The sequence below is a fragment of the Lynx canadensis genome, chromosome E3, assembly GCF_007474595.2.
Source record: "Lynx canadensis isolate LIC74 chromosome E3, mLynCan4.pri.v2, whole genome shotgun sequence".
NCBI classification, from domain to species: domain Eukaryota; kingdom Metazoa; phylum Chordata; class Mammalia; order Carnivora; family Felidae; genus Lynx; species Lynx canadensis.
Window position 1 is genome coordinate 3,065,821 of NC_044318.1, and position 27,597 is coordinate 3,093,417.

Genomic DNA, 27,597 nt, shown 5'->3' on the forward strand with positions numbered 1-27,597 from the left:
TTTCCCTCTCTGTGTGGATGTGGCCCCACTCCCCGGGGCGGGCAGATCCCTCAAGCCTTTTCCCGTTTCTTTTACCATTTCCCCAACCACGGGTCAACTTCCACTTCTTGGAATCCCGCAGCGCTCAGCTCAGGGCTCCCTCTTCCTAGCTAGTGATGGTCGCGAAAGTGCCTCAGTCTTTCGGCCAGACTCCGTGCATCACAGACCTGGTCCTGCGGACTCTACCGCCGGCTGCACGTCGTGCGCCTAGTAAGTAACCCGCTGCCTGGTGAAGGCTGACACTACAAGAACCCCGATGATTAGGAGACAGCGACACCTCGAAATACTGCGATCCTGAAAGGTGGGATTCACGAACTCCGAACTCTCCGTGGAACGAATGCCCATTTTACCCAGGCAACTCTGGCAGAGACTGCGGGGGAGGCCAGATGAAAAGGGGGTTCCCAGCCTCCGGGGAGCATGCCGTAGCGGACAGGCGGGAGCCAGGACCGCAGGGGCCCCAAATCCCAGCCTAGGGGCTCTGGTCGGTCACCTGTGGGGCCCCGGCCGAGCCGCGCCTCCATTTCCCGGTCAGGGACAACTATACACATGGATCCCGTTTCACAGGCTGAAACCTACCTCACGAGGAAACGTAATCGTCGTGGGGGACGCGCGGCCCAGAAAAGGGACGAGCCCTCTGGGGGCCGCCGATCGTGACCCGGACGGAAGCCCCGGGAAGGCCGGGGACCCCGCGCGCGCAGGGGCGGCCACCCTCGCCGGGAGGGCGCCCTCCCGGAGCGGCGACGCGAGGCGGCGACAGCCGCTCGCCGAGCCGCGCACAGGCCCCTCTAGGCCGCGGCGGGCCGGGACACTCGGTAGCATTAACTCTTGCCGCGCAGGGCGAAAGGGAGGCAAGGAAGAAGAAGAGGAGAGAGGACAAGGGGAAAACGAGGAGAGGATGATAGGAGAAATGATACCACGGAAAGAGAGTAACAAAGATTAAGGAAGGCTGAGCGCGAGGGGGTCGAATGGGAGGCAGGCGGCGAAGGGGACATGAGGGAGTGTGCTGAGGTCTGGCCTGTGCCTCGGGGCCCGAACTCTGAGCGGCGCGGGGCGGAGGGCGGCGACTGCAGGTGAGCCGGGGCGGGGGGAGCGTGGGTCCCGGAGCTCCCGAGGGACACCGGTCGCTGCGCGCCGGGCGGGGGCGAGACAGCCATTGTCCGAGGGCGGCGGCACTTTGCGGGCCCGGCGGCGGGAGCCTGACAGCCGGGCCGTCTTGGGGAACTCCGCCGTCAGGCTCTGAAGGCCACGTCGCTGTCCCCCCTTGCGCAGACGGTGCCGGGGCCGCGCTGGGACCCCGTCGGTCACCGGGGCGGGCCTTGTGGTCGCGGGCTTTCCGGCCGGGCGTCCAGACGCGGGGCGGGCGCGCAGCCGGCTTTCCCGCCTCGGGGGCCGGCGTCACCGGGCGCCGGGCACCCGGGCGGTGCAGCCTCGGAGACGGCTGCTTCTGCGGGTGCCGAGCTTGGGCAGCGTCCTCGTGCCTGCTGAGCATGCTGGGCAGCCGGGAGCCGGCCACGGGGGAGTACCGTGGCTTCCGGGACGAATTTGGGTGCCGTTCCCGCGGGATCGCTCAGGGAAAGCGAGGCTCCCGAGACTGTGCTCAGCCTCGCCCGGAGGTCTCAGTGACCGTGGAAGAAAGGGCAGGTGGGCTGAAGGGTCACCCTCCTCACCCCCAACTCCCCTCCTCTCCTCTTTTACGACTTTGCCTTTGGATAAACATTTTGTAAGCAAAGGTCCGCCGTTACTGTTCTGGGTGAAGTAGGGAGAGATTTAAAAATGCAGGAACGAATCGCGCGCACGGTGCCCTTTGACAGTTCTTGCAAAGAGGTGCCGAAGGAGAGTGTTGAGCGTCTAGTTGCCTAATTGGGGGATGCTAAGGCTCCTTTTTCCCTAATTACTTTCCTTCTCTGGTGTCGCTTCTCTGTCCCAGGTCTCCTGCCAGTAGGCATACCGTGGAATTGAGAAGGTGGAATGTTCCACGCACTGTGGGCTTCCATCTTCACGACAGCATGAAGGGTGAGAGAGGTTGTACCCCCTTACTATAGACAGGAGACCGGGATGACACGTTAAGATTGAAGAGAAAGTCAGAATGTTCCCCGAATGGTCCCTTGGCATGGGGAAGGTGGGGTAGGAAGCACGAGAGTGAAATCTTTGGACAAGCTCCTTGCAGCCAGAAGCTGTAAGTGTTCTCACTGTCCAACCTTTCCTGAATTGTGAGCATTTTTAGGAAGGCCAAGCCCTCAGTGGACGTTTGTCTCTCAACGAGCTGTGCCTTATTTCACCTGAATAATAGGAGACAAAGGGTCTGGCGGTGGATTTTTAAATTTTTTTAATATTTATTTATTTTTGAGAGAGAGAAACACATGCACAGAGTGAGAGCTGGAGACACAGAATCCAAAGCAAGCTCCAGGCTCTGAGCTGTCAGCACAGAGCCCTACGGGGGGGGGCCTGACCCAAGAACTTTGAGATGATGACCTGAGCTGAAGTTGGAGGCTTAATTGACTGAGCCACCCAGGTGCCCTTGGCAGTGGATTTTTTAAAGGGAAAGCAAGGCAGGATTTTTCTGTTCATTTGTCTATTGTTATGAATAGGAGATAACAAAGTTCTTGTGACACTCTCACTGACGTGCACCTTTTTTCTGTTCACTACTCTAGGACGAGGATCGTTTTATTGATTTTGCTCCAGAGCTGACTGGGCCTCGTTTGCCAAAGGTGGTGCTGGCGGGGTGTCCAACACAGGAGTAAAACTGTTCCTACAGCAGAGTAATGATGGTAGATCTGAAGGTGGCTGACTGTTTGAGCCCTCAGATCAGGGCTCTGTGGGAGTGCAAGGGACCTGAGATAGAGAGTTCCAGTCACATTAAGAAGTATACCCCACAAACGGACAGGCTCAGTCCAGAAAGCTGGCGCGAGCACTTCCGGAACTTCCACTATCATGACGCCCCCGGACCTCGTGAAGTTGTTGGCCAGCTTCAGGAATTATGTCGTCAGTGGCTGAGGCCTGAGATCCACTCAAAAGAGCAGATCCTGGAACTGCTTGTGCTAGAACAGTTTGTGACCATTCTGCCCACGGACACCCAGAGCCGCATAAGGAAGGACCATCTACAAAGCATTGAGGAGGCCGTGACCCTGGTAGAACACTTGGAGAGGGAATCTGGTCAAACGAGGAATAGGGTGAGAAGAAAGATTCCTGATTCCCGTGATGAAATTGGTGAAAGTGGATTTGGGTGGGGGCACTTCATTGAGAAATAAGGTGAATTAGGTCACTGTTCCATTGTTCCTTTAGGACAACTGAGGCAAAGCCTGAAACCACAGACCCACAGCAGTAGTCTCAGGTTTCACAGATACTTTCCTGGCCTTCCAGAACGACTGCATTTGTGATCTATAGAGCCAGGGTGAATGGAGAGTCATAAGCCTGGTATGGCTTGCCCAAGGACATGGGTTTTGAGTTACAAATGAATAAAAGGAAATAAGGAGTTGGAGAGGAAGGGGAGGACCTGAAAAAGGGAGAACACTTAGAAACGAAAAGTTGAGTGGAGATAGTAAAGAGAAGGAAAACCCAAACAACGAAGGAAGAGTGCAAAGGGAGAGAAAAGGAGGCAGAAAAAAGGGAAACGGATTTGGAAATCCTAGCAGAGTAGCTGAGAGGAGAGAGACATTGAGGCATATTGCCCTCTGATTCAAATGAGAGAGCCTCCACGGCGCCCTCCGCAGTTGGTCTTTGGTTCTGCTGGTTCGTGGGAATCCAGGGTGTGTTCTTAGCCACGCGGCAGAACACCAGCTGGCGTCAGGCCAACTGGGAAGAAGACACAGGCAGGCATATGTGTGGTGCCAGAAATCATCTGGAGGTAGGTTGGAGCCAAACTCTCTTCTCCTCTCTTTTCCCATTTCGTCCCCCATTCTCTGAAAGCCTTTCCTGGCCATGGGGATAATCTGGTTGATGAGACAGTTTTCTTTGTTCTTTAATCTTTTGAGAGAATGAGAAGACAGAAAAACATTAAGCAGGGATCAAAGTCAAGAGAGAAGGTCTGTCAGAGTAGCATGATAACAGGTGGCCTATGTAGTCTGAGTTGCACTGTGTTTAGAGGGGTGGGGCCTGCTGTGGTGGAGGGCTAGCGTGAGCCACATTTCTTTTCCTTTTATCCCAATATTGCCACATTTTGTGGAGAATTCTTTTTGAAAAATTGGTCGCCAGTTATTTCTTTAAGCCTTTTTGTCATTTCCTTTAGTGTTGTGTATCTTCTACCATCTGGACTCTTCACTTTTTCCTCCTTCTACAATCAACCCCAAAACCAAAAATAACTTTTGTGGTAACAGAGGTGGGGATTATTTCTAGGTTGCCATCCAAGAGCTGGGAAAGGAGGCAGTGCTCTTGAGAGAAACCGCAGAGTCCCAGCCAGTGGGCCTGGCCCAGGATGAAGAATTCTGGAATACATACCAAGGTTTGCAAGAACAGCTGAGCGGGAATTACTCATTAAAGAATCTGAGCCTGTATGTGAGAGGGGTAAGGCACATCATGATAATTCCCTTATTGGGATCTATGATAAGAGTTTATTGAACCAGAACATTGTGAGCATTTTCTGGGTGCCCAGCTATGTGGATGGGCGGATTCAGCCACGTAGCAATTACGATGTCCCCTAGATGGCAGTAGAGCACCAGCTGTGGGTGAATTTGGGGGTTGGCCCAGGATACAGAAACATCCAGACTACAGAACCCTGGTAATAACACCAAATACTCTGTTCTTTAGAAAGCGATGGTAGGATACGAACACACTTTTGTACCAGGAGACAAATAAATGCTAAAAAAAAATAGATCTATTGTACACCGGATATCTTGAGTACTTCATTTTCAAATATGTTTAACTTTGCCTAAGTGAGACAATTTACACCGTGAGAGGGGAAAAAAGGTTTTTCTTACGTTTATTCATTCTTGAAGGCTGAGGAACCTATTCTAGTGGCCGGTAGATACTTAGCTCTTGTATATGATGATGAGACCACTCCAGGGCACCACATATACTTGCAAGGGTGTCCTGTCTCTGCTGAAAGAATCGGGATCATCTGTATTTTAGAAATGAGCTGAGGATGTTTATAGACGGAAGCAAGAGAGATTTCCCCTGGCTCTTTTCCACCCACAGCTGTGCCTGTTCACCAGATCTTAGCCTTTTCTGAGAAGACAAACACCAAAGACTGGACAGTGGCACCTGAGCTCGCCTTGCCTGAGTCCCAGGTGAGCTGTGCAGTCCAGCCCTTGAGGGCTGCCTCTCCCCGGGCCCATGACCCACACTGCCCAGCTCACAGGCATGTTAGCCCCAGCGTTCTCCCTGTGAAAATGAGCACCTCCGAGTCTGTTGCTGATCTATTGCCCTTTTTCTTTTCACCCTCTCACTTTAAAAAATATCAAATGCTGTTAATTCGCTGAGTGCCCAGGGTCTACCATGGGCCAGATGGTAGGGCTGCTTCTCTAGTGGCAAGTACTGAGCTGAAGCCCATTCTCTTCTTTAGAGCTTGTTGACATTTGAAGAAGTGGCCATGTATTTTTCCCAGGAAGAATGGGAGTTACTGGATCCCACTCAGAAGGCCCTCTACAATGATGTAATGCGGGAAAACTATGAGACTGTCATCTCTCTAGGTAAAGAATCTCCCTCTCCCGTTGGGTAGAAGTTGAGTAGTCTGTCATGTTCCTGGCTTACTAGGAACGGACTTCAGTGAGAGGCTGTGTTCCAGTAACCGGTTGTTTCTCAACTAGATGGTGTGAGCAGGGAAAGGCATATTCAGATCACCTGGAGAGCCTTTTCCAAATGCATATGCTCCTTCCTTACCCTAAAATCCGTGATTGCTCCCTGCCGTCTCTCCTAAGCTGCTTTTCTTTTGTCTTTCCCATCTTCGTAAAGAGCAACACTACTCACCCAGTACTTGAGGCCAGAACATTTGTGTTCATCCTTTACTCTGATCTTGTTCTCTTGCCGTACTACTGATGTATCCATGTCCTCGGGCTCCGCACGCCAAGTACAGCCTGAGTCTGGCTGTTAGCATCTTGGTCTCATCCAGGGGAATGTGTAACCAGGCTCACCTCAGTACTTCCTAACTGGCTCCTTCTGCCACTGCTCTTAGCCTTCCACAATCTACTTTGCACGCAGCAGCCAAATTCTTAAAGAACTTGATCAGATCATGAGATTACCCTGTTTAAAATGTTGAGATGATTTCTCACACATTTAGAACAAAACCCAAGTTCTTTGCCAAGGTACCAGGAGCCTCCAAGATCTAGCACCCGTTCATCCGCCACTCGTGCCCTTGCTCAGCCCTCTTTATGTACACTGATCTTGCTGTTTCTTGAACTCACCACGTTCTTTTTTACTTTCCCCTTTCCATTCCTTGGCACACTGGACTGAGTTCTGCAGTTGTAAACCTCTAGTTTTGGCCTAATTTTGAACAATTTATGACATAAGGGGAAAAAACATTTCCTTTTATTGCTTTCACTCATCAAACCAAAGACCGTCAACTGGGGAACCTGTTGTAGAAGCCGGTAGGTGTTCAGTTCTTGTGTCCAGTCAGAAGGCCACTTCTAGGTAACAGGCAACAGTTTTAAAGGTATTACATCTCTGATGAAAGAATCAGGATTGTCTGTCTTTTAGCAATAAGCTAAGGATGTTCATAGTAGTGAGAGACATTTCTTCTGGCTCTTTTCCACCCACAGCTGTGCCTGCTCACCAGATCCTAGCCTTTCCTGAGCAGACAATCCCCAAAGACTGGACAGTGGCACCTGAGCTCGTCTTGCCTGAGTCCCAGGTGAGCTGTGTAGTCCAACCATTGAGGGCTGCCTTTCCCCGGGCCCATGACCCACACTGCCCTGCAGGTGCTCACAGGCGCCAGTGTTCTTCCTGGGAACCAGGCTCTTCCTACTCTCTTGCTGATCCTTTTGCCTCTTTCCTTTCTCCCCTTTGACTTAAAAAAAAAAAAAAAAAAAAAAAAATATATATATATATATATATATATATATATATATATATATAAATGTACGTATACTTATGTTGGCTCTTATTTCGTTCAGTGCCTGACCTAACGTGTAGTTCATGGACTGGATGGAAGGGCTGCTTCTCTAGTGGCAAGTACTGAGCTGAAGCCCGTTGTCTTCTTTAGAGCTTGTTGACATTTGAAGAAGTGGCCATGTATTTTTCCCAGGAAGAATGGGAGTTCCTGGATCCCACTCAGGAGGCCCTCTACAATGATGTAATGCGGGAAAACTATGAGACTGTCATCTCTCTAGGTAAAGAATCTCCGTTTCCCATTGGGTAGAAATTAAGTAAACTGTCATATTCGCTGCTTACTCGGAATGCACTCCTGTGAGAGGCTCTGTTCTAGTAACTGGTTGTCTCTCAACTGGATGGTGTATGGGCAGGGGAAAGGTGCGTCCGGATCACCTGGGAGCTTTGTCCAGGTGTTCATACACTGTCTAGATTTCTTGATTGATTTTTTTTCTTTTTCCCCCAAATCTGTTCCTGTCCTATTTCTCTCAACTTAGTAAAGAGCATTTACGCAGTTCCTCAGAGGTAGGAACATATAGTCATTCTTGACTGTCATCTTGCCACCATACCCCATTTTATTGCATCACTGTCTTGTGGCTCAACCTTCACAGTGTAGCCTGAGTACGACCACATCTCATTCCCTTGTGCTCTCAGCCTACGGGTTTAAGCTAGGAGCATGTCTAACCAGCCTGACCTTGGTACTTTCTGACTGGTACGCCAGCCACCATTCTTGCCCTCCCACTCTGTTTTCCACACAGCAGCCAGAATCTTTTAAAAACTGATCAAATCATGATATTTCCCGTGTCAGCACCTTATAATGACTTATCATCACGTTCCGAATAAAATCCAAACCTTACTGAAGTGCTTATTCGGATCCTCCAGGATCTGACCTTACTCACCTCCCTGCCCTCGTCTCCTGCCACTTGTGCCCTTGCTCAGGCCTCTTGATCCTCACTGATCTTTCTGTTTCTTGAACTTGCTACGCACATTTCTACCTTCCCCTTTTCTCTGCACATTTTGTGCCACATACTAAATCTCTCCCTTTTAACTTTCTGGTCTGATATCACTTTCTCAAAGAGGCCTTCCATACGACCTCATCTCAAATAGCTTCAGAGAAGCAGAATCTTTTTTTTTTTTTTTTTTTAAATAAAGTTTATTTATTTTGAGAGAGAGCACACGCGTGAGTGGGAGAAGGGCAGAGAGAGAGGGAATCCAAAGCAGGCTCCACTGTGGTAGCATAGAGGCTGATGCAGGGCTTGATCTCACAAACAGTGAGATCATGATCTGAGCCAAAATCAAGAGACCGATGCTTCACCAACTGAGCCACCCAGGTGCCCCAGAGAAGCAGACTCTTAAATGCTGAGCTATTCTGCTTAGTTTTGTTCAAAACATGTATCACGTGCTGACCGCTTTGTTTATTGCTGTTTGCTTGTCTCGTTCTCCCAATAGAAGGTAAGCTCCATGAGACCGGGGCGCTTTGACTTACTCACCACTGTATCATCAGCCCAAGGAGAGTGCCTGGCACACGACAGGCAGTCAGTACACATTGCCTGAATGACCGAGTGATGCATACTTCCCGGTTTGGCAGTGTATAATTAGAAAAGTTTCACTGAGGGATTCTGGTCTGTTTCTTCCACCTGGACAAGAACCGGTGAACTCTAAGAGTGGGAAAAAGCTTCCCTATCCGGTGCGTGGTGCTCAAGAGCTAAGTAAACACTGACTATTCCCATGACAGGAATCACTGGTGCGTGTGATAACGCAGCCCACTGCCCTTCACCTGGCTCTGCCAGACTTGGGCCGATCCTAAAGAATTAATAGAACGAATCTGTATTCCCTGCAGCCTCTCGGGCTTGGTGCCATCTCGTTTAATATGGGGCGGTCTCGGTGGCGGGAGAGGGGCGTTGTGGATGGATTCCCATGCCCTTTCGCCTTTCCGTGGAGCCAGCTTAGGTTTATTTCCCCGTGTCCACTTGTGTACCACCCACAGATGGAGGACCATGTTAACCTGATAGCGGGTGTGAGAGTCTACCCATGTGACCCTTGGGTTAAAGCGCTGTAAACTGCCCTTTACTCTTCCTGGAGTCGTATGGAGTTGGTGGACCTTTGTCGAGTTGCCAGTCCTTGATCTCACTTTTTGCATTTCACAGCATTGTTTGTGCTCCCCAAACCTAAGGTGATCTCGTATCTAGAGCAAGGGGAAGAGCCATGGGTTCAAGGGTCCACGGAGCTCAAGGACAGTCCTGGAGAGCTGCCTACAGGTAAATACACCATGGGACAGGATGAATGCCTTGATAGCAACCTTTGCAGGGCTTAACGTTTTAAATTCTGTCTATCTGTATTTTGTACTCAATAATCATTGGATTTTCCTCTCCATTCCTGTAGTTGTTTTGCTCTGCTGTGCAGTGGGCTGACTGTTACGTTTATTCTGACAGGAATAAAGCACAAAAGTGACACTGAAAACCATCAGCCTATACGTGTTTCTGATTTAGAAATACAAGCACCAGGAGACATAGTATCAAAAAAGGCCCGAGCAAAAGCTCCCCAGAAAACAACAGGCAAAGAAAACCATGGTGATACACACAGGATAGGGAAGTGGCATCGAGATTTTCCTGTGAAGAAAAAAAAGAAACTTTCAAGCTGGAAACAAGAGTTGCTGAAACTTATGGATCTTCACAAGAAAGCCCGTGCTGGAGAGAAGCCATTTAAGTGCCAAGAATGTGGGAAAAGCTTCAGAGTTAGCTCTGACCTTATTAAGCACCAAAGAATTCACACTGAAGAGAAACCGTATAAATGTCAACAGTGTGATAAGAGGTTTAGATGGAGTTCAGATCTTAATAAGCACTTAACAACACATCAAGGAATAAAACCATACAAATGCTCCTGGTGTGGGAAAAGCTTCAGTCAAAATACAAATCTACACACACACCAAAGAACTCACACTGGAGAGAAGCCCTTTACATGTCATGAATGTGGAAAAAAATTTAGTCAGAACTCCCACCTTATTAAGCATCGGAGAACCCACACAGGTGAGCAGCCATACACTTGCAGCACCTGCAGGAGAAACTTCAGCAGGCGGTCAAGCCTCCTTAGACACCAGAAACTTCACCGCTGACCGGAAGTTCATCTTGTGTCCTCAGCATGAAGAAATTCACCAAGTAGAGGTTGACCTTGACATTTATGAAAAAATACAAAATTGTGAAGCACGAGTAATTCTTCATTGGTGGAAAAATTGATAAAAACATATTTCACAGAAAGGAATCAAGGTTGACTCTGCAGGGATCTCTATAAGTAGTTTTGTACTACTTACATTTTTACACATGATCTTCTGGGAATTCCTTAGTAAGAAAGGTATTGAAAAAAACATTCTCAGTTAGGGAAACATTTTGCAATAGTATCTGGCAAAGTAACAAAGCCAGCTTTAATTAGCAGATGCGCCCATGACTCCGTCTTCTGTGATCGCAGAGGGTAAATTCTATTGATTTTGCATTGAATTCCCAGTCACTTTTAAACACATATAACAGAAACATTTATAGCACGGTCTCCCAAAAGAAAAAGCAATAACCTGCTTATTTAATTGCCTTCAGTTGCCTTCAAGGTAGTTGACTTAACAATTTTAAGTCCCGTTTGGGGAAAAATGAGTTCTGTTGTCAAGTTTTTCAAGAACTAAATTGGATTTTCTTCCTTTCCCTTGTCATTGGACACTGTTCCCAAAGTTGGACATCACTTGAGTTCCTTCCTGAACATTTTAGCAACTTTAGCTCTTGAATCCTTTTAGCGCCAGTTTTACTGTGATGAAATGCTATTTACTTCACCACTAGTGAATCTGCCAGGTAAATTAATAATGCACTATCTTATACCTCATTGGTGGTGTTTGAAAAAAAGATAAACATCTCTAATGAGATCATATGAAAACGGGTTGGAATGTTTAGCCATGGATTGTGTATGACATGTAAAGATATTTCTGCAGTAAAATAAACTAGTCCTTTTCTTATAATCTCAGTATGATGAAGCATAAAAATTAGCACTTTCTTGAAGCCTAAAGAAAATTAATGAAAGTTCGGGATGAACTTCTCAGGTTTTTTTAATTTACTCTGTACTTTGACTTTTGTTTTTAAGAACAAACTAGAACTAGAATGTGTGCTGCAGGCAGGATGTGGTTCCCTGGGTATGGCGGAAGATAGGGTTCCCAAGAGAAAACGTTTGGGAACTGATGCTGACTGGTGGGTAAGAATGGGTGAATCCACATCCACGTTGGATGGATGTCTTAAACTGTAAACTGTTACTAAGCAGGTAGGGTATATATGTCTCTGTTTTGTGCACAGCATGTAACAACAGCCTTGGGTGATACATGATAGACGGCTGAAAATCTCTGTAGGCTGTGGATCTTCTTAGAGCTCTTATCTACAATAACTCTCATGTATTCCCATTAGAGCTTTTAGGTGGTGTCAGGAAAGAGGTTAAATGATTTCTTCTAAATACCTTATAAATAAGGAAGTTCAGGTTCAGATACCCTATGGCTAGTGAGTCTGTTGGTTGTCACTTGGTTGCATGAGTCAGGCCTGAAGGTAGGATTTGCAGGATGGACGTGTGTGTTATCCCTCCAGGGCCAGACTGGATGATGTGTTGTGTCTTTTTCTAGCTTATAAGACATTCCTGTGGCTTGATTCGTTACTGAAACACTTAAGTCTCCATGTCCTCTGTGAAAGAGAGAAAACTGTGTTTCAACTCAGGGTTATTCTGGGGACTAGAGGGGCTGGTGAAGGAAAAGCACCCCACAGCTTGGCCAGTAGTAGATGCTCACCGTGCGTTTCTTTCCCTTTCCCCTGCTCCCCGTGATATGCTGGGCAGACTACGCTTAGGAAGCAGGTGCATTTATGGCTATTGGCAACTCCTTTGAGGAGCTGAGCGCTGCTGGTGGTGATAGTGCTTAGCTGATTTGGTCTTTGACTCCAGTGCTTTATGGTTTAAGTCTCATGATGGTCTAGCGCCCTCAAGGAGACTTTATTTTCTTCAAGATGATTCAAATATGATTTCGTAAGCACAGCCAGCTCTGAAGCTCCCATCTGCATAGCTGTTACCCAACGCCCTCATCCCTCGACTACTGGTGCTGTGTCCTCCCGGGATACATGTGGACATCTTCCTGGTGCTACATTCATTCACTTTGATGGGGATCTCTTGTGGGCCCAGGCACCGTTCTAGACTGAGAAGATAGTAGTGAACAAAAGAGCTGGAAATCCACTCTCACGGGACTCGTATTCTAGTGAAGAGTAGAGAGAGTGGTTGTGGTTTTCTGCTACTTGAAGTTAGGGTCACGAGGTAGTTTTGGGTAATGGGTTGTGAGCAGAAGCCTCACTTGTGGGCTGAAGCCTTTCGTTGTTGGTGCAAGACTCGGTAGTGCTCTTCTGCGTCAATCATGGAAGCCCACACAGGAAGGGGCCACAGGGTCAAAGTAGTCTGGAATGCTGAGGGCCCTGCCCCCTGGCCCCTTGGTGAGGAGCTGTTCGGGAGCATGTCCCAGACCTGTGATGGACTTTATGGGAATGAGAAATAAACTTTGGTTAAACCACTGAGGTGTTGGTGTTGTGTGTTTCTGCAGCATAACCTAGCTCATACAAATAGAGGCAGCTATCTACTAGAGCTGCGGAACCTTTTCTGTGCCGTTCCATGTGGACTTTGACCCTCAACAGAAATCTGCCTTCCTCTGAGCCAGTGTAACACTGGTGGGCACAATGAGGAGCTTACATGACTAGCTGATAGGAAAGAAGGACTGATTTCTTACCTGAGACAATCCAGGTTGGTCATTTTTTCTTTAAAAAAAAATTTTTTTTTAAATGTTTATTTGTTTTTGAGAGAGAGAGAGAGTGCAAGCAGGGGAGCGGGCAGAGAGAGAGGGAGACATAGAATCTGAAGCAGGCTCCAGGCTCTGAGCTGTCAGCACAGAGCCTGACGCGGGGCTTGAATCCACAAACCAGGAGATCATGACCTGAGCCGAAGTTGCACGCTTAACCAACTGAACCACCCAGGCACCCCTAGGTTGGTCATTTTTTCAAGTGGACAAGGCAGCCATCTCTCCCTGCCTCTCTGGCTTCTCCCCTATCCTTGCTCTCTGTTCCCCTGTGCTCCAGTGTTTATGTGCATAAGATACGTTTCTGTCGATCGATGGGCTACAGAGAGAGGATGGGCTGCCTTTCATTTCTCATGTGAGTGCAATATACATTAAGGAGTCGTTTGGTAACTACCCCTTGCATATCTTAGGTGAGTCTTGTGTCAAAAAACACGCAACCTAGGGCAGAAGCAAATTTGCCCTGGTTGGTGTACAGAGGAAGGTGGCTGCCCTCTTGGACTAAGGTGATAGTTGGGAAGAAGGTTGTGCAGAAAAGCAGAAGCAGGACCTTCCATTTGAGGAGTGAGAAGCCTCTGTAGGGAATGTCTCCTTGGCCAATTACCAGCTGTACAATGTTCCAGAAGTCCATATGTGGGGTGGACAAAAGGACATTGGGAGAAGGAATTTCTGTTCGTCACAGGGTTGAGCACCGATTACCAAAAATGCAACAGAAAATCAAAATTAGGTTGGGTTCAAGATGAAGTGGAACACACAACCTTAGATTTAGCCTCAAATGTTAGTATTACGGCTCTCAGAAATATAACCAAATGATTTTAGGACAGTCCAGAAGTTGCTGTGTTTCAATTGGTTCAGGTCACAGCTTTATAATGGTTCCTTGCTTGGTTCTGAGAACTGGATCTGACGCTTGGGTGGCTCAGTTGGTTAAGCGTCCGACTTCGGCTCAGGTCATGATTTCACAGTCTGTGAGTTCGAGCCCCGCCTCGTGCTCTGTGCTGACAGCTGAGAGCCTGGAGCCCACTTCAGATTCTGTGTCTTCCTTTCTCTCTGCCCCCTCTCCCACTCACACTCTGTATCTCTCTCTCAAGAATAAAATAAAATAAATATTTAAAAAATTAAAAAAATATATTTTATTGGGGCTTGAATTCAACCCTAAGATCAAGAGTCACATGCTCTTCTGACTGAGCCAGGCAGGAGCCCCATCACGTTTCTTTAGTCTTTCTCAGTCTGAAATGGTTCCTCAGTCTTTTATTGACATAAACAACGTTGCCACTTTAAAGATCATTAGTCACTTATTTTATAAACATGCCTCAATTTGAGCTTCATGCTTCCTCATAATTAGACTCCAGTTTTGCCTCTCTGTCACACAGCAGCGATGTTGCCTTCTTTGTGTCCTATCAGGTGTTTCTATGGACTAAATTGGGTCCTTCCACCCCCAAATTCATACCTTGAAGCCCTGACCCCATTGTGACTGCCTTTGAAGAGATGGCCGTTAGGAGTTAATTAGAGGTAGGTAATTAGGTGGGCGTCTAATCCGATAAAATTGGTGACCTTATTAAACGAGGAAGAAAGGAAGAGACCTTTATCCACACCCACTCAGAGAAAATACCACATGTGAACAAAGTGTTCATCTGCAAGCCAGGAAAGAGCCTTCACCAGAAACCTAATCCTCCCAGAACCCTTATCTTTGACTTTCTAGCCTATAGAAACATGGGAAAGTAAATTCCTGTTTACGTCACTCTGTTATGGCAGCCTGAGCCAACTGAGATCATGTATGTTTCAGTGTGTCCCATTGCTAATGACATTACTTGAATCATCTTAAGTGAAGATGGTGTCTGCCAGGCTCTTCCTGTATTTTATCTATTCCTTTTATAATTTGTAACTTTAATGGTGAAGTAATTTGAAACCATGTAAATATCCTGTTACTAATGAAATTCAGTGTATTCATTTATTTACATGTTACAAAATCAAGGTTTCCTATTTTATTCAGTAGTTTGTAATGTATTACTATTATTATATTGTCTGCTATCTGATTAGTGGAAGTCCATTCAAACTTTTGTTTTTCTGACTTTTCCCCAAATTATTTGAGCACTTTTTCCTTTCTGGAACCACAAGCTATTCGATGCTCATCTTGTATTATCCTTGCCCTAGCCCAGCCGTTTATCTCAAATGGTATTTAGAAGCCTATTTCTAGACCCTAGGTGTCCTTATTACTATTGGTAAGGTTATACATATCTCAAAGAGAGTATATTGACTTCTTTTGTTTTTCTGGTGGGAGAATTAGGGGACTGAGACAAGGAGAATGAAGACATTAAATTTAAAAAGAGGTTTTTAGGGGCGCCTGGGTGGCGCAGCCGGTTAAGCGTCCGACTTCAGCCAGGTCACGATCTCGCGGTCCGTGAGTTCGAGCCCCGCGTCGGGCTCTGGGCTGATGGCTCAGAGCCTGGAGCCTGTTTCGGATTCTGTGTCTCCCTCTCTCTCTGCCCCTCCCCCGTTCATGCTCTGCCTCTCTCTGTCCCAAAAATAAATAAACGTTGAAAAAAAAATTAAAAAAAAAAAAAGAGGTTTTTAAACAGTTTTTACTTTAAAAATTTTTTTAATGCTTATTTATTTATTTTGAGAGAGAGAGAATGAGCAGGGGAAGGACAGAGAGAGAAGGAGACAGAATCTGAAGCAGGCTTCAGGCTCTCAGCTGTCAGCACACAGCCCGATGTGGGGCTCAAACCTATGAACCATGAGATCATGACCTGAGCTGAAGTCGGATGCTTAACCGACTGAGCCACCCAGGCACCCCTAAAAGTTTTTGTTTATTTACTATGAGAGTGTGAGCAAGGGAGGGGCAAGGAGAGAGAGAGACAGAGAGAATCCCAAGCAAGCCCTGCTCTGTCAGGGCAGAGCCCGATGTCACCACCACAAGATCATGACCTGAGCTGGAATCACAAATCCCACACTTAATGGACTGAACCACCCAGATGCCTCAAAAGGGACGCTTCTCTTGCAGAAGATGCTTAGACCCCATTAACGTTGTGTCAGGTAAAACCCAAAAAGATGATCAGCGGGGGGACCCCTGTAAAAGCAATGTCCAATAATGAGAAGGGAATGCTCTCCGATTTTGATTTCCGTTTTCTGTGCTGTAGTCCCATTATTCTCAGGCTCCAGCGAAGCCTCATATGAACCCTCTTTTGAAAAACAAACCAAGAGTGTTGGGCCCAAGCTTTGTGTGTAGGGAGAAGCAGACAGGAAAGAGGGGAAACAGTTGACAAAGGGCCAAATGTGAAGGGTAGATGACTCAGAGTTGTACAGAGAACGAAATGACAAATGGCAATCAGGACAGGGAAAGCATCCCTAGAGAATGGGAGCAATACTTGAGGTCTCAGTTCCTAATTGTCTGAAACATAATTTTTTGATAATATATGACAACATAGCAAATTTCATTAGGAATCAGGGGTTCAAGTGACAGCCAAAATGAAATACTGTTTTATTAATTCTGGCTGGTAGACATTTAAAAGACTGAAAATACCAAGAATTCATAATGATATGAAAACACCAGGAACTTTTTTTTTTTTTTTTTTTTTGAGAGCGGGGGTGTGGAGAGAGAGAGAGGAAGTGCAAGCAGGGGAGAGGGACAGAGGGAGAGAGAGGAGCCCGACCCGGGGCTTGATTCCATCACTCTGGTATCATGACCTGAGCTGAAATCAAGAGTCAGATGGTCGTCTGACTGAGCCACCCAGGTGCTCCCACTAGGAGCGATTTTTTTTTTAAAGGTTATTTATTTTGAGGGCGACAGAGACAGCGTGAGTGAAAGAGGGGCAGAGAGAAGGAGACAGAGAATCCCAAGCAGGCTCTGCACTGTCAGCGTGGGGCCTGATGTGGGACTCGAACTCACAAAACCATGAGATCATGACTTGAGCCAAGACCAAGAGTCAGGTGCTTAACTGACTGAGCCACCCAGGCGCCCTTGAACTAGCACTTTTTAAATACTGCTGGAGGAGGGGGATACTAGTACAACCACTTTGGCATTATTTAGTAAAGTTGAGGATGTTACACACCAAAGACCTATTTCTCTGGGACACACCCTAGATAAAGTCTTTAAAAATACACCTGTTTACATGTACAGTAATGTTCACGGCAGCATTGTTTATAATAAAATCCTGAAACAGCCCAAATGTCCACTAACAGAATAGATGAATGAATGCGGCAGTCATTTAGCGGAATATTATCCAGCAATAAAAATAAAGTAGAGCTATATGCACCTACTTGGATGAATATCACAAGTGAGATGTGTAGTGAAAAGTTACAGAAAAATGTGAACCACAAGAACTTCTGCAACCATGCAAGAAGTTTTATGTCATTTGGATAATTACAAAAATGTTGATCCCAGAACACCAGAAAACTCGGAGACACACACGAATATACCGTAAGATTATAGGTGATTTTCTTCCTTTTTTTGTTCTGTCCCTCAACTCCTCTGAGAGCATTCTGTCGTCAGTGATAGCCACGGCCACAGATTGCCATCTGTTGGTCCTCCGCTGTGTTGTGGTCAAGCAGTGATATGACTGCTTGAAATTGGCAACTCTGGCCTTGCAAAATGTTGTGTTAGTTTTATAATTTTTAAAATTTTATTTGTATTTCTTTGGGAGAGAGGGGAGGAGCAGAGAGATAAGGAGGGAGAGAGAGAGAGAGAGAGAGAGAGAGAGAGAGAGAGAGAGAGAGAGAATCCCAAGCAATCTTCACTCTCATCACAGAGTCCAATGCAGGGCTCGATCCCACAACTATGAGACCATGTCCTGGGCCGAAATCAAGAGTCAGGCTCTTCACCCACTGATTGACCAAGGTGCCCCATGGCCTTTCAGAATGTTTTTGGTGACTCCCTATTTCAGATGCCTGCCACGCTATAGCTGTTCCTCTGTGAGCAGCACCATGGTTGATCATTTCCTTTATGACATGCCTGCCTGGATGAAGTTATATGTGGCCATAAAGGTTTCAAACGTTTGAAGTCTTGGGGCGCCTGGGTGGCACAGTCATTTCAGTGTCTGAGTCTTGATTTTGGCTCAGGTTGTGACCCTAGGGTTGTGGGACTGAGCCCCACCTGGGGCTCTGTGCTGAGGTGAGCCTGCTTGGGACTCTCTCCCTTGCTCTGCCCCTCTCCTCTACTCATGTGCTCTTTCTCTCTCTAAAATAATATAAAATAAAATACATTTTTTTTCAAACGTCAAAGTCTTCGTGACAACAATCATCATCCTACTGGTCTCCATATGACTGACCCTTGTCAACCATATCTACATTACAGAAGCTGGCCAAGATCTTCTAAGCCAAGGACTAGGGGAGCAAAGCTTTAGAAACCTGTAGATCCCACCAAGTGGTACAGGAATTCTCTATGGGATAGTCATGTCTGATTAAATCTCTCCTAAGGACAGCTACTTCCTTGGTTAGACCAATTTCCTCATCTTTATCCTGTTCTTTTTAAAAAATATTTTATTTATTTTTTTATTTTGTTAATGTTTATTTATTCTTGAGAGAGAGAGAGCGAGCATGAGCTGGGGAGGGGCAGAGAGAGAGAGAGAGACAGAGACAGAGACAGAGACAGACAATCAGAAGTAGGCTCCAAGCTCCAAGCTGTCAGCACAGAGCCTGATGCTTGAACTCATGAACCATGAGATCATGACCTGAGCTGAAGTCAGACTCTCAACCAACTGAACCACCCAGATGCCCCCCAAAATATTTTATCTTAAAGTAACCTCTATGCTAACATGGGGCCCATACTCGCAACCCTGAGACCAAGAGTCACATACGCTGCTGGCTGACCCAGCCAAATGCCCCATTATCCTGTTTTGGTTTTTTTTTTAAGTTTATTTATTTTGAGAGAGAGAGAGAGAGAGAGAGCTGGGGAGGGAGAGGGAGAGAGAGAGAATCCCAAGCAGGCTCCGCACCCTCAGCACAGAACCTGAAGCAGGGTTCTAACTCACGAACCATGAGAACATGACCTGAACCGAAATCAAGAGCTGGACGTTCATCCGACTGAGCCACACAGCCGCCCCTCTCCTGTTCTTAACATACACTCATACTCTCTTATCTACAGCGTAAGGAACATGGACCTTAAGAGTGCACTAAAGAAATTTCTAGGTGGCCGAGGAGACATGTGACTAAAGCTACAGAGAAGCACTGCTCTGTCGTCGTTTTCTCCCAGATCAGACTCTCTTATCTCTCTCCTTTCTGTCATTGTAGTGCTCTAGTTACATTGCCCTCTGAGTAGAGAGGCATCAGCATACCTTAGAAAGTTCATGACACTAGGAACCAAGAGGCTTGGGCATTTTGGTGTACTGTGCAAATGAGATATGATAGTGGATCTGATCTCTCCAGCACTCAATTTCATCATCTAGGAAATGAACAGAATAGCGGACAGGAACATTGTAAGGATCAAATAGATCATTTATGGGAGTGCTTAGTGAAAACTTCTCAGTGTCATATTTTAAAATTTTCTATAATGTTTTATTTATTTTTGAGAGAGAAAGAGAGCACAAGTGGGGAGGGGCAGAGAGAGAGACAGAGACAGAGACAGAGACAGAGAATCTGAAGCAGGCTCCAGGATCCAAGCGATGAGTGCAGAGCCCTAACCCAGGCTGGAATTCACGAACCCTGAGATCATGACCTGAGACAAAGCAGGAGGCTTAACCGATTGAGCGACCCAGGCACCCTTGCTGGGTGTTATTCTTTTTTTCTTTTTTCTTTTCTTTTCTTTTTTTTTTTAATACAATAGTCCAGCCACAGGAACTGGAGGCCGCAATGCCACACTGGACACATGGCAGATGGCAGGGTGTCACATCTCCCTAGGTGGCTATTGTTGGCTCTGGACTGTCTGACTTAACACACGTGTTCTTTCCCGCCAATTTAGATGGGGCATAATTTGTGTGACTGCAGTCACCTTCAAGTCTTCTCTGGGTGAGAAGAGCCTGGTCGTTCAAGGGGTCACCAGGACTAGTCCTGTCAGCTTCATTTGTGGTGACCACAGTCAGCATCTCTCAAGGTAGCAGGAGGTCATGTGGGCCAGGACCTAGCTAGGACACCAGCTGTCCTTGCTCTCACACTCTTGGCCAGCTTCTACTTCCGCTCACCCTAATGGCAACAATGTAGCCGCTGGCTCAGCCCATCAGCTCAGGGCCTTGTCCTTGTTGTGGCCTATGAGAGAATTAAAGGAGGGAAGATACCCGGGTCTCACCATGAAAGGATTAGAACCTTGGTCAGTGATTCTCACACATCACGGTAAAATAAAATTTATGACTCTTCTAGGTGTATGACAATTTTTACAACGTAATTAATAGTGCCCCCTTTCCCTAAAAGTGTCACAGTTTGGGCAATGAATTATGTAATTGCCCTACTTAAAATTCATATTTCCAAGCTCCATTCGTAGAGTCTGGTTTACTATGTTTAGGGGTTCTTAGGAATCTGGATTTTATTTTTTTTTTAATATGAAATTTATTGTCAAATTGTTTTCATACAACACCCAGTGCTCATCCCAACAGGTGCCCTCCTCAATGCCCATCACCCACTTTCCCCTCCCTTCCACCCTCCGTCAACCCTCAGTTTATTTTCAGTTTTTAAGAGTCTCTTATGGTTTGGCTCCCTCCCTCTCTAACTTTTTTTTTCCTTCCCCTCCCCCATGGTCTTCTGTTAAGTTTCTCAAGATCCACATAAGAGTGAAAACACATGGTATCTGTCTTCCTCAGTATGACTTATTTCACTTAGCATAACGCTCCCCAGTTATGCTAAGCATCCACATTGCTACAAAAGGCCATATTTCATTCTTTTTCATTGCCAAGTAGTATTCCATTGTGTACATAAACCACAATTTCTTTATCCATTCATCAGTTGATGGACATTTAGGCTCTTTCCATAATTTGGCTATTGTTGAAAGGTGCTGCTATAAACATTGGGGTACAAGTGCCCCTATGCATCAGGGACTCCTGTATTCCTTGGGTAAATTCCTAGCAGTGCTATTGCTGGGTCATAGGGTAGATCTATTTTTAATTTTTTGAGGAAACTTCACCCTGTTTTCCAGAGTGGTTGCACCAGTATGCATTCCCGTGTGTGTTATTCTTAATCATAGTGGAATGCTTTCTCTAAGAAGGTTTATCAGTGTATATCATATAACACCTCCCTCCATTTATATCCTGATGGAGTGCTAATCCTTCAGGGTGCCTCCATAAGTGATGGATGGATGAAAGGGCCAGAAAACACAGACAGACCATTGTTCTTTCCCACACACTCAGCATCTCAATCCATCAGCTCCCTCTTCAAAACATATTCGGAATATTCCGATCTAGAATAACACACACATGTGAAAATTAGGAAAGTGTTTCAATGTCTATCAAAGAAGTAATGATTGAGGATTGAATATATTATGGTATATAACTAAACGCAACGGCCTAAAAATGAAAGATGAGGTCGATATATTGAAATAGAAAACCTTCAAGATAAAGTAAATGGGCAAAATTGCATATGAAGGTACAGGAAGATAAACACACAAGTAACAGTTATTTATATCTATATAACAGTTATTTATATCTATATAACTGTTATATATATTTATATATAACAGTCTCTATATCTGTAGAGAGACAATGTTGCTTGGGAAATAAGGAATGGGGAGATTTCTTTTTAATATGACAATGATTGGTACTCGTGGAATATTAAGATATGAAACGGGGAAGATATCACTGGGTTGGAAGCAGGTTCTAGCCCTATTTCTGTCAGTAGACAGTCGCCCGAAAACTGTCTTTGGTTTCCCCTTCTAGAGGATGAAAATAGTAATACCATTGACTTCATAGTGTTACAGGAGGGTGGGAGAGACGCTGGTCCTTATCTCTCATGGAGTCGAAGAATGAATCTCACGGACAAGGGAGTGGGCAAAGTGATAGAGTTTATTGAGGGCAAGTATAGAGCTCTCGAGAGTGAGAGGGGTCCTGACTGGGTCCCTGGCTTTTTATTGGAACATCAGAAAGTTTGTGAGACTCCACGCACGGCATCCAGCCCAGGCAGGTCCGGAATATGTTTATCTTATCCTCTTTGCTCAAACTCCGCTGCCCCTTCTTCAGGCTCCCACTTGGAGGTGCATCCTGCCTCCCTGAAGTTCCTTTATGTCTCCCTGCCTAATGTTAACAACCCTTTCCGAGACAATAGGATGGTTGTTAGGATTACTCAGTATGAACGTGTTTACAACTGTGCCTTAGCATACCGCTAGCGTGACTTTTTTTTTTTTTCTTTTCTTACTACTGTCGCTGTCACATCTGTAAAACGCTCTGAGCAACACCAGTGTTGGAAGGAAAACCCATCCAAGTCAAAAAGCAGAAGCACCTGACCCACTTAACAGCAACCAATAGGAGAGCCTTAACAAAGGCCCGGTACTCTCCAAAAGCGTGATTGGTCCCAGGGCTTGACGCCAAGAGGATCCTGTCCATTTACTGGTGAGGACTGCTGTCCATTAGCAGAAGGCGGCAACCAGAGAAACGGAAATGTCCTTTAGGCCGCGCTTGCGTGTTCTGTCCCGCTCTTTTCGGGTTGAGCCCCTGCGCGTGCGTAGCGGCTTCAGGAAGTCCCGGCATGCCCCGCGGCAGCTTCTGGTTCAGCGCGCAGGGAAAAGGTGGCGTGGCCGGTGAGTGGCTCGTGTGAAGCTGACTTTTCCTGTTCCTCTGGTCCCCGGCGCTGCTGCTCCTGCGTCTCCCCATAGCTGTCATCTCCCGACCTGGGTGTCGGGACGCCAAGACACCGACTGGCCGTGTTCCGGGACCTCGCCCCTCTGGGGAGGCGTGGGGACGAGGTAGCCGGCGTCCCAGCCCGTCTCCCTTCGGGGTCCCCGTCCGGACGTTTCCCAGGGGAGAGGCCTTTGAAAGGCCCTGAGCCTCTTGTCCTTGCGATTTACGCTGAGAAAACATTCGTTCCCCGAGGCCCTACTGCCTCAGAAGGCCACTCAGGCACACTCCTTGCCCTCAGCTCTCGCACTCGTGGAGAAGACAAACCCGCCAGAAACATCGTGGTATTAGGTGGAGTTAGATAAGGCGCCTGGAGAGAGAGAGTGGGAGACAGGGCTGAAGAGTTGAAAGCATGAGGAGGGTTCAAGAAGGTGGGGGTGGTGGTGCCGGTGCCGGTACTCATCCTGTGGACTTCTTGCCTTGAGAGCATTTCTTTCTATGTTTCTAGGCTCAGCTACCCTTCCTCCCCTGGTTGGACCTTGAGAAAAGAGTGTTCTAGGCAGGAAATGTTTACCGGACCAAGGCACTATGGATAGAAAACCCAGAGTCTGTTTGTTCTAGGACCTGGGACTGGTTCACCTGTACTGGTTGGAGAATGTATATAGGATAGTGGACAGTGAGGCTGGAGGGGTAGATTTGGCCTTGAATGTTGAGGAAAGCCTTGCAAACTCAGAGATCTTGGCTTATCCCAGTGTTGCATCCACACGACTCCTGAAACAGAATGCTACGGGCACCAGTGACCGTCACAGCAAAGTTTATTGCAATGAGAGGCAAGGCCGACCGATGGGGACCAACACTTTTGATCAGAGTGCGGCCTCGAACAGCTGGGGTATAGAGTTTTTATAGCCAACCACATCGTTTTATCATCACCTGGGAACAGAACAAAGTAGTTCCCAGATGAGTTGGAAACAGTTCCGGGATGGGGTGATTATTTTAGACTTTCTGCTGTTAAGTTGCAACCAGTTGATCTCCTTGACCAGGCCTCTGATGCTCTTTTCTTTGAACTTTTGTTCCCTTAATTGGCGAAGCCTAATTTACAAGAGTTGGAAGCATAATTTACAAGAGTAAAGCAAGGCTGTTATCTCTTAACCTTCAGTGTCAGAACAAAGCTGTTATTTCTCAAGCTACAGTGTCAACACAAAGCTGCTATCTCTCAAGCTACAGGTTAGCCCTACACTACAGTTTAACCCTTATACCAGTGGCAACAGGAAGTCTGCAGGGCTTTGAGACAGAGTAGTTATATAATTGGGTTCGATTTGTAGAAAGTAAAGAAGTCCAGGGGCACTTGGGTGGCTCAGTCGCTTGACTATCAGCCCCTTGATTTCCACTCAGGTGTTCATATCAGTTGGTAAGATCGAGCCCTGCGTCAGGCTCTCCACATTGACAGCTTGAAGCCTGCTTGGGATTCTCTTCCTCCCTCCCTCCCCCACCCCTCCTCCCCGTCATGTGCTTTCTTCCCAAACAAATAAATATAAACTTAGAAAATAGAGTCCAGATCTGCTCTGTAGAAGACCAGGAGGACAGATGAAGACTCTTACACCAGTCTGGTCTGATGATCTGTCCCTAAACAGAGGTTCCTAAGCAGGGTTGACTTTGCCTCCAAAAGGAATTTGGTAACAATGGAGTCAGTTTTGTTGTCAGAACTCGGCAGTACCTCTGACATCCATCGGGTGGAGGCCATGGACACAGCCGTTCATCGTGTAATGCACAGGATACCCCTACCTACCCACTTACCCACAATAAAGACCTGTGTAGCCCAAGATGTCAATAATGCTGAGGTTCAGAAATCCCACTTAGCGCATTAGTAGTGGAAAAGAAGGAGAGACAGATAACAGATATCTGAAACAAAGACCACTTTTCATATCTTATATTCATAATGCTTACGTACTTGACACCTAGGCAGCTAATCCATTCCGTTGACACCAGTCTTACTCACATTTTCTCACCCATTCATTCATTTGCAGAATAATTATACACTCCAAGCAGTACTGGAGGTGCTGTGATTCAGCAATGACCAGACCAGTTCCCTGCTCTGCAAGAACCTTACATCTTACAGGAGAATGACAGACGTTAAATCTATAAATACATGTCAGTTGGTGAGATATGTCACAAAGAAATTCCTTTAAAATTTTTAAAAAATTTTAATGTCTGTTTTTGTTGAGAGAGACAGACATCGAGAGTGTCAGCAAGGGAGGGGCAGAAAGAGGGAGTCGCAGAATCTGAAGCAGGCTCCAGGACTCTGAGCCGTCAGCAGACAGCCCGACACAGGGCTTGAATCCACAGACTGCAAGATCATGGCCTGAGCCAAAGTCAGATGCTTAACCGACTGAGCCACCCAGCCCCCTGAAGAAATTCCTGTAAGAAGGAGTTTCTCTCACGACCACCCCAGACCATTTACTCTGCACTTTCTATGTGCTAAGCACAGAGCAAGATGCTTTACAAATAGCATTTCTAACCCTTTTCTCTTTCTTGCAACTTAGGTATTGTTATCCTCAGATGAGAAAAAGAGGCACAGAAAAGATGCATAATTTGCCTCAATCATTGTGGAGCAAAGCCCGGCTGGAAACCAGATCCGCCTGTGGTCAGAGGCAGTGCTGTTTCCATTAAGCATCACTCTGTCATAGGCCAGCCTGACTTCAACGGGAGAAGACATTTGTCCTGTTCTTGCTACACTAGGAGAATCAGGTAGAAATGAAGTCTCACATTCACCTCTTTCTCTTTCCAGACTACACTTTGTTACAGAGAGGCCTCCCTGGAGGTGATTCTTCCAGGTTGTTGGAACTGTTCACCATCAGTTGGGGGTGAATTCCTCTGTATTGCTCACATTCTCTCAGATGGCCGAAGGCAGATCTGACCCCTCCAAGGGGGTGGCAAGTTGGAGCTACCCCACCAGCTCTTCAGACTGCAATTACTAGCAAGAGCTCAGCCTCAGGAGGCTTTCATCCAGCTCTGGGAACCCAGCTATTCACGGCAGCAGCCTGGGGTGCATTGAAGGAGAAGATTCTGGAGCTGAAGCAATTCCTGACCATTCTGCACGGGGCATCCAAGACTGGGTGAGGGTGTGTCGTCCAGAAAGCCTAGAGAAGGCAGTGACCCGGGTGCAGAATTTGGACTGAGAAGCTGGGGGATCACGGTGAGAAGGGGATTGTGTAAAGAAAAAGTGAGATGAGGGACCTAGACTACCTGGGTGAGGGCACAGGCATCCGGGAGAAGCTGGAGAAACCTGATTATGCTGCTGCTTTTCTTTATTTTTATTTTTTTAATGTTTGTTTATTTTTGACAGAAACAGAGTGTGAGCAGGGGAGGGGCAGAGAGACAGGGAGACACAGAATCTGAAGCGGGCTCCAGGCTCCGAGCTGGCAACACAGAGCCCAAGAACCCTCTGCCCTCGGATGTAGGGACTGCATGCCCAGGAAACTGTGAGAACTTGGGCTGCGTCCTCAGTGTCCTCCCCGAAGCAGACGGATGTGACTGGATTTCTGGTCGGGAGAGGGCCAGAGCGAGGCCAGCCGGGGGCTGAGGGCAGCACGGCCGGGTGTCAGCTGCGGGGCTCTGCGTGGGGCTGCCACCGACTTCCCTGCACCGCCCTGAGCAGATGGGCCTCTGAAGTGCTCTCTGCCACTGCCAGATGTGGCTCTGGCTTCCTGACCTTCTGTTCTACCCGGCCACCCAGACCGCCTCCTTATTTTCGTCTTTAACTTAGCTCTGGCCGTCCAGGAATCTACACTACACCTTTCTTCCCTGGGCCCGTGGATGATCTCTCTCGGGACGGGAAGGTGGCAGTGATGGGGTTTTGTCCAGGTGATGGTGTGTGTGCTCCGAGAAGAGCCGGCAGCCCTGTGGTTGTGTGGGGAGTCGCAGGGCTTCTCCCATAAGGAGAGCCCAGGAAGCCCATGGCCAGGGGCTTTCCCAAGAGAAGAGCCAGACACAACTCCTCTCAGACTGCGCGGGCCATGGGGCCTTCAAAGGGAGCCCAATTCTGTGAAGAAAATGGTGAGATACAGAGTCTCAGGCTGGAAGGGGAGAGGCAGGAAGGATCAGGGACGAGAGTTTATCAGTTTATCAGTGCCTGTGACATCCTAGTGCCTGTGACTACATCCTACATGACCCTGTAGTTGTGTCATGACCAGAATCGGGACCAGGAAACTAGCGGCTCGGGGTACAGATGTCTGGTTGCGAATGTAGGCTTCGCAGTTCTGTGTGGTCTTCCCTGACAAAGCCTCATTCCGTGACAGCTTCGGCAGGATCAGTCTGCAGAGACTCTCCCCTCCCTCTGCTCTTCCCCCATGGGCACATGCGAGCTCGCTCTCTCTCAAAAAAAAAAAAAAAAAAATCCCATTTGGACATGTCAGGTGGCTTGTCAGTTGCGAAGGAATGGAAATGCATGTGAAATGCTCCAGAGCCCAGCTTTGAGGCAGCAGCTAAGAAGCCAGAATGAGTGGGTGAGGGAGACTGGGTGCATGGGAGAGGCCCCATTGTGCCCGGCCCACCCCAGAAACCAGAGAGTTTAGCAACGGTATGTGGGATGTGTCAGCTTCTGCAACTATGTCCTGTATCTGGGTCAAGGCTTGACTCATAAAAACAGTCCCGCCTGGGGATTCCAGTGGGCAGTGTCCGATGCTACCCATGGATGGCCCCCAGTGGATAATACCTCGACGGTAGGGGGCGAGTGTGAGCATGCTCTCTTACGCATGAGGTCTCTGGTGGCTCTCTGCTTCAACCACCTTACCTTCAGCTGTAAAAGCTTCTTAGGCACCGTATCTAATCACCGAAATACCTAGCTCTTCCTCTGGTACCAGTACGGGGCACATCTGGGAGTGTTGGCGGTAGTGGGTGTGAAATGAAGCCTCAGCTGTGCCTGCCCACTTGGGGGCCCAGGCCTCTGGCACCTCAAGACAACCATGCCGGTGCTAACGTGCAGTAGAAGGTCTGTGTCCTGAGGTTCCACACAAA

At 47.3% G+C, this 27,597-nt stretch overlaps 2 protein-coding genes across 2 annotated transcripts in view; both read left to right on the top strand.

Annotated features, from left to right (window-relative positions):
- The first annotated feature begins 1,073 nt into the window (after positions 1-1,073).
- The window catches only part of LOC115503992 (zinc finger protein 75D-like), a 46,045-nt gene continuing 19,521 nt past the window's right edge, over positions 1,074-27,597 (top strand). The window contains 8 exon segments of the mRNA XM_030300586.1: positions 1,074-1,109; positions 2,691-3,209; positions 4,372-4,509; positions 4,512-4,539; positions 5,170-5,261; positions 5,537-5,663; positions 6,729-6,820; positions 7,172-7,298. Coding sequence (XP_030156446.1) covers positions 2,802-3,209; positions 4,372-4,509; positions 4,512-4,539; positions 5,170-5,261; positions 5,537-5,663; positions 6,729-6,820; positions 7,172-7,298 — 1,012 coding nt within the window. The 5' untranslated portion in view covers positions 1,074-1,109; positions 2,691-2,801.
- Positions 9,197-12,626, top strand: LOC115504002 (zinc finger protein 75A; the record flags this gene model as incomplete). The annotated part of the gene is made up of 2 exons (XM_030300600.1): positions 9,197-9,314; positions 9,489-12,626. Coding segments are annotated over 2 exons (798 nt in total), but the record flags the coding sequence as incomplete, so codon positions are not given.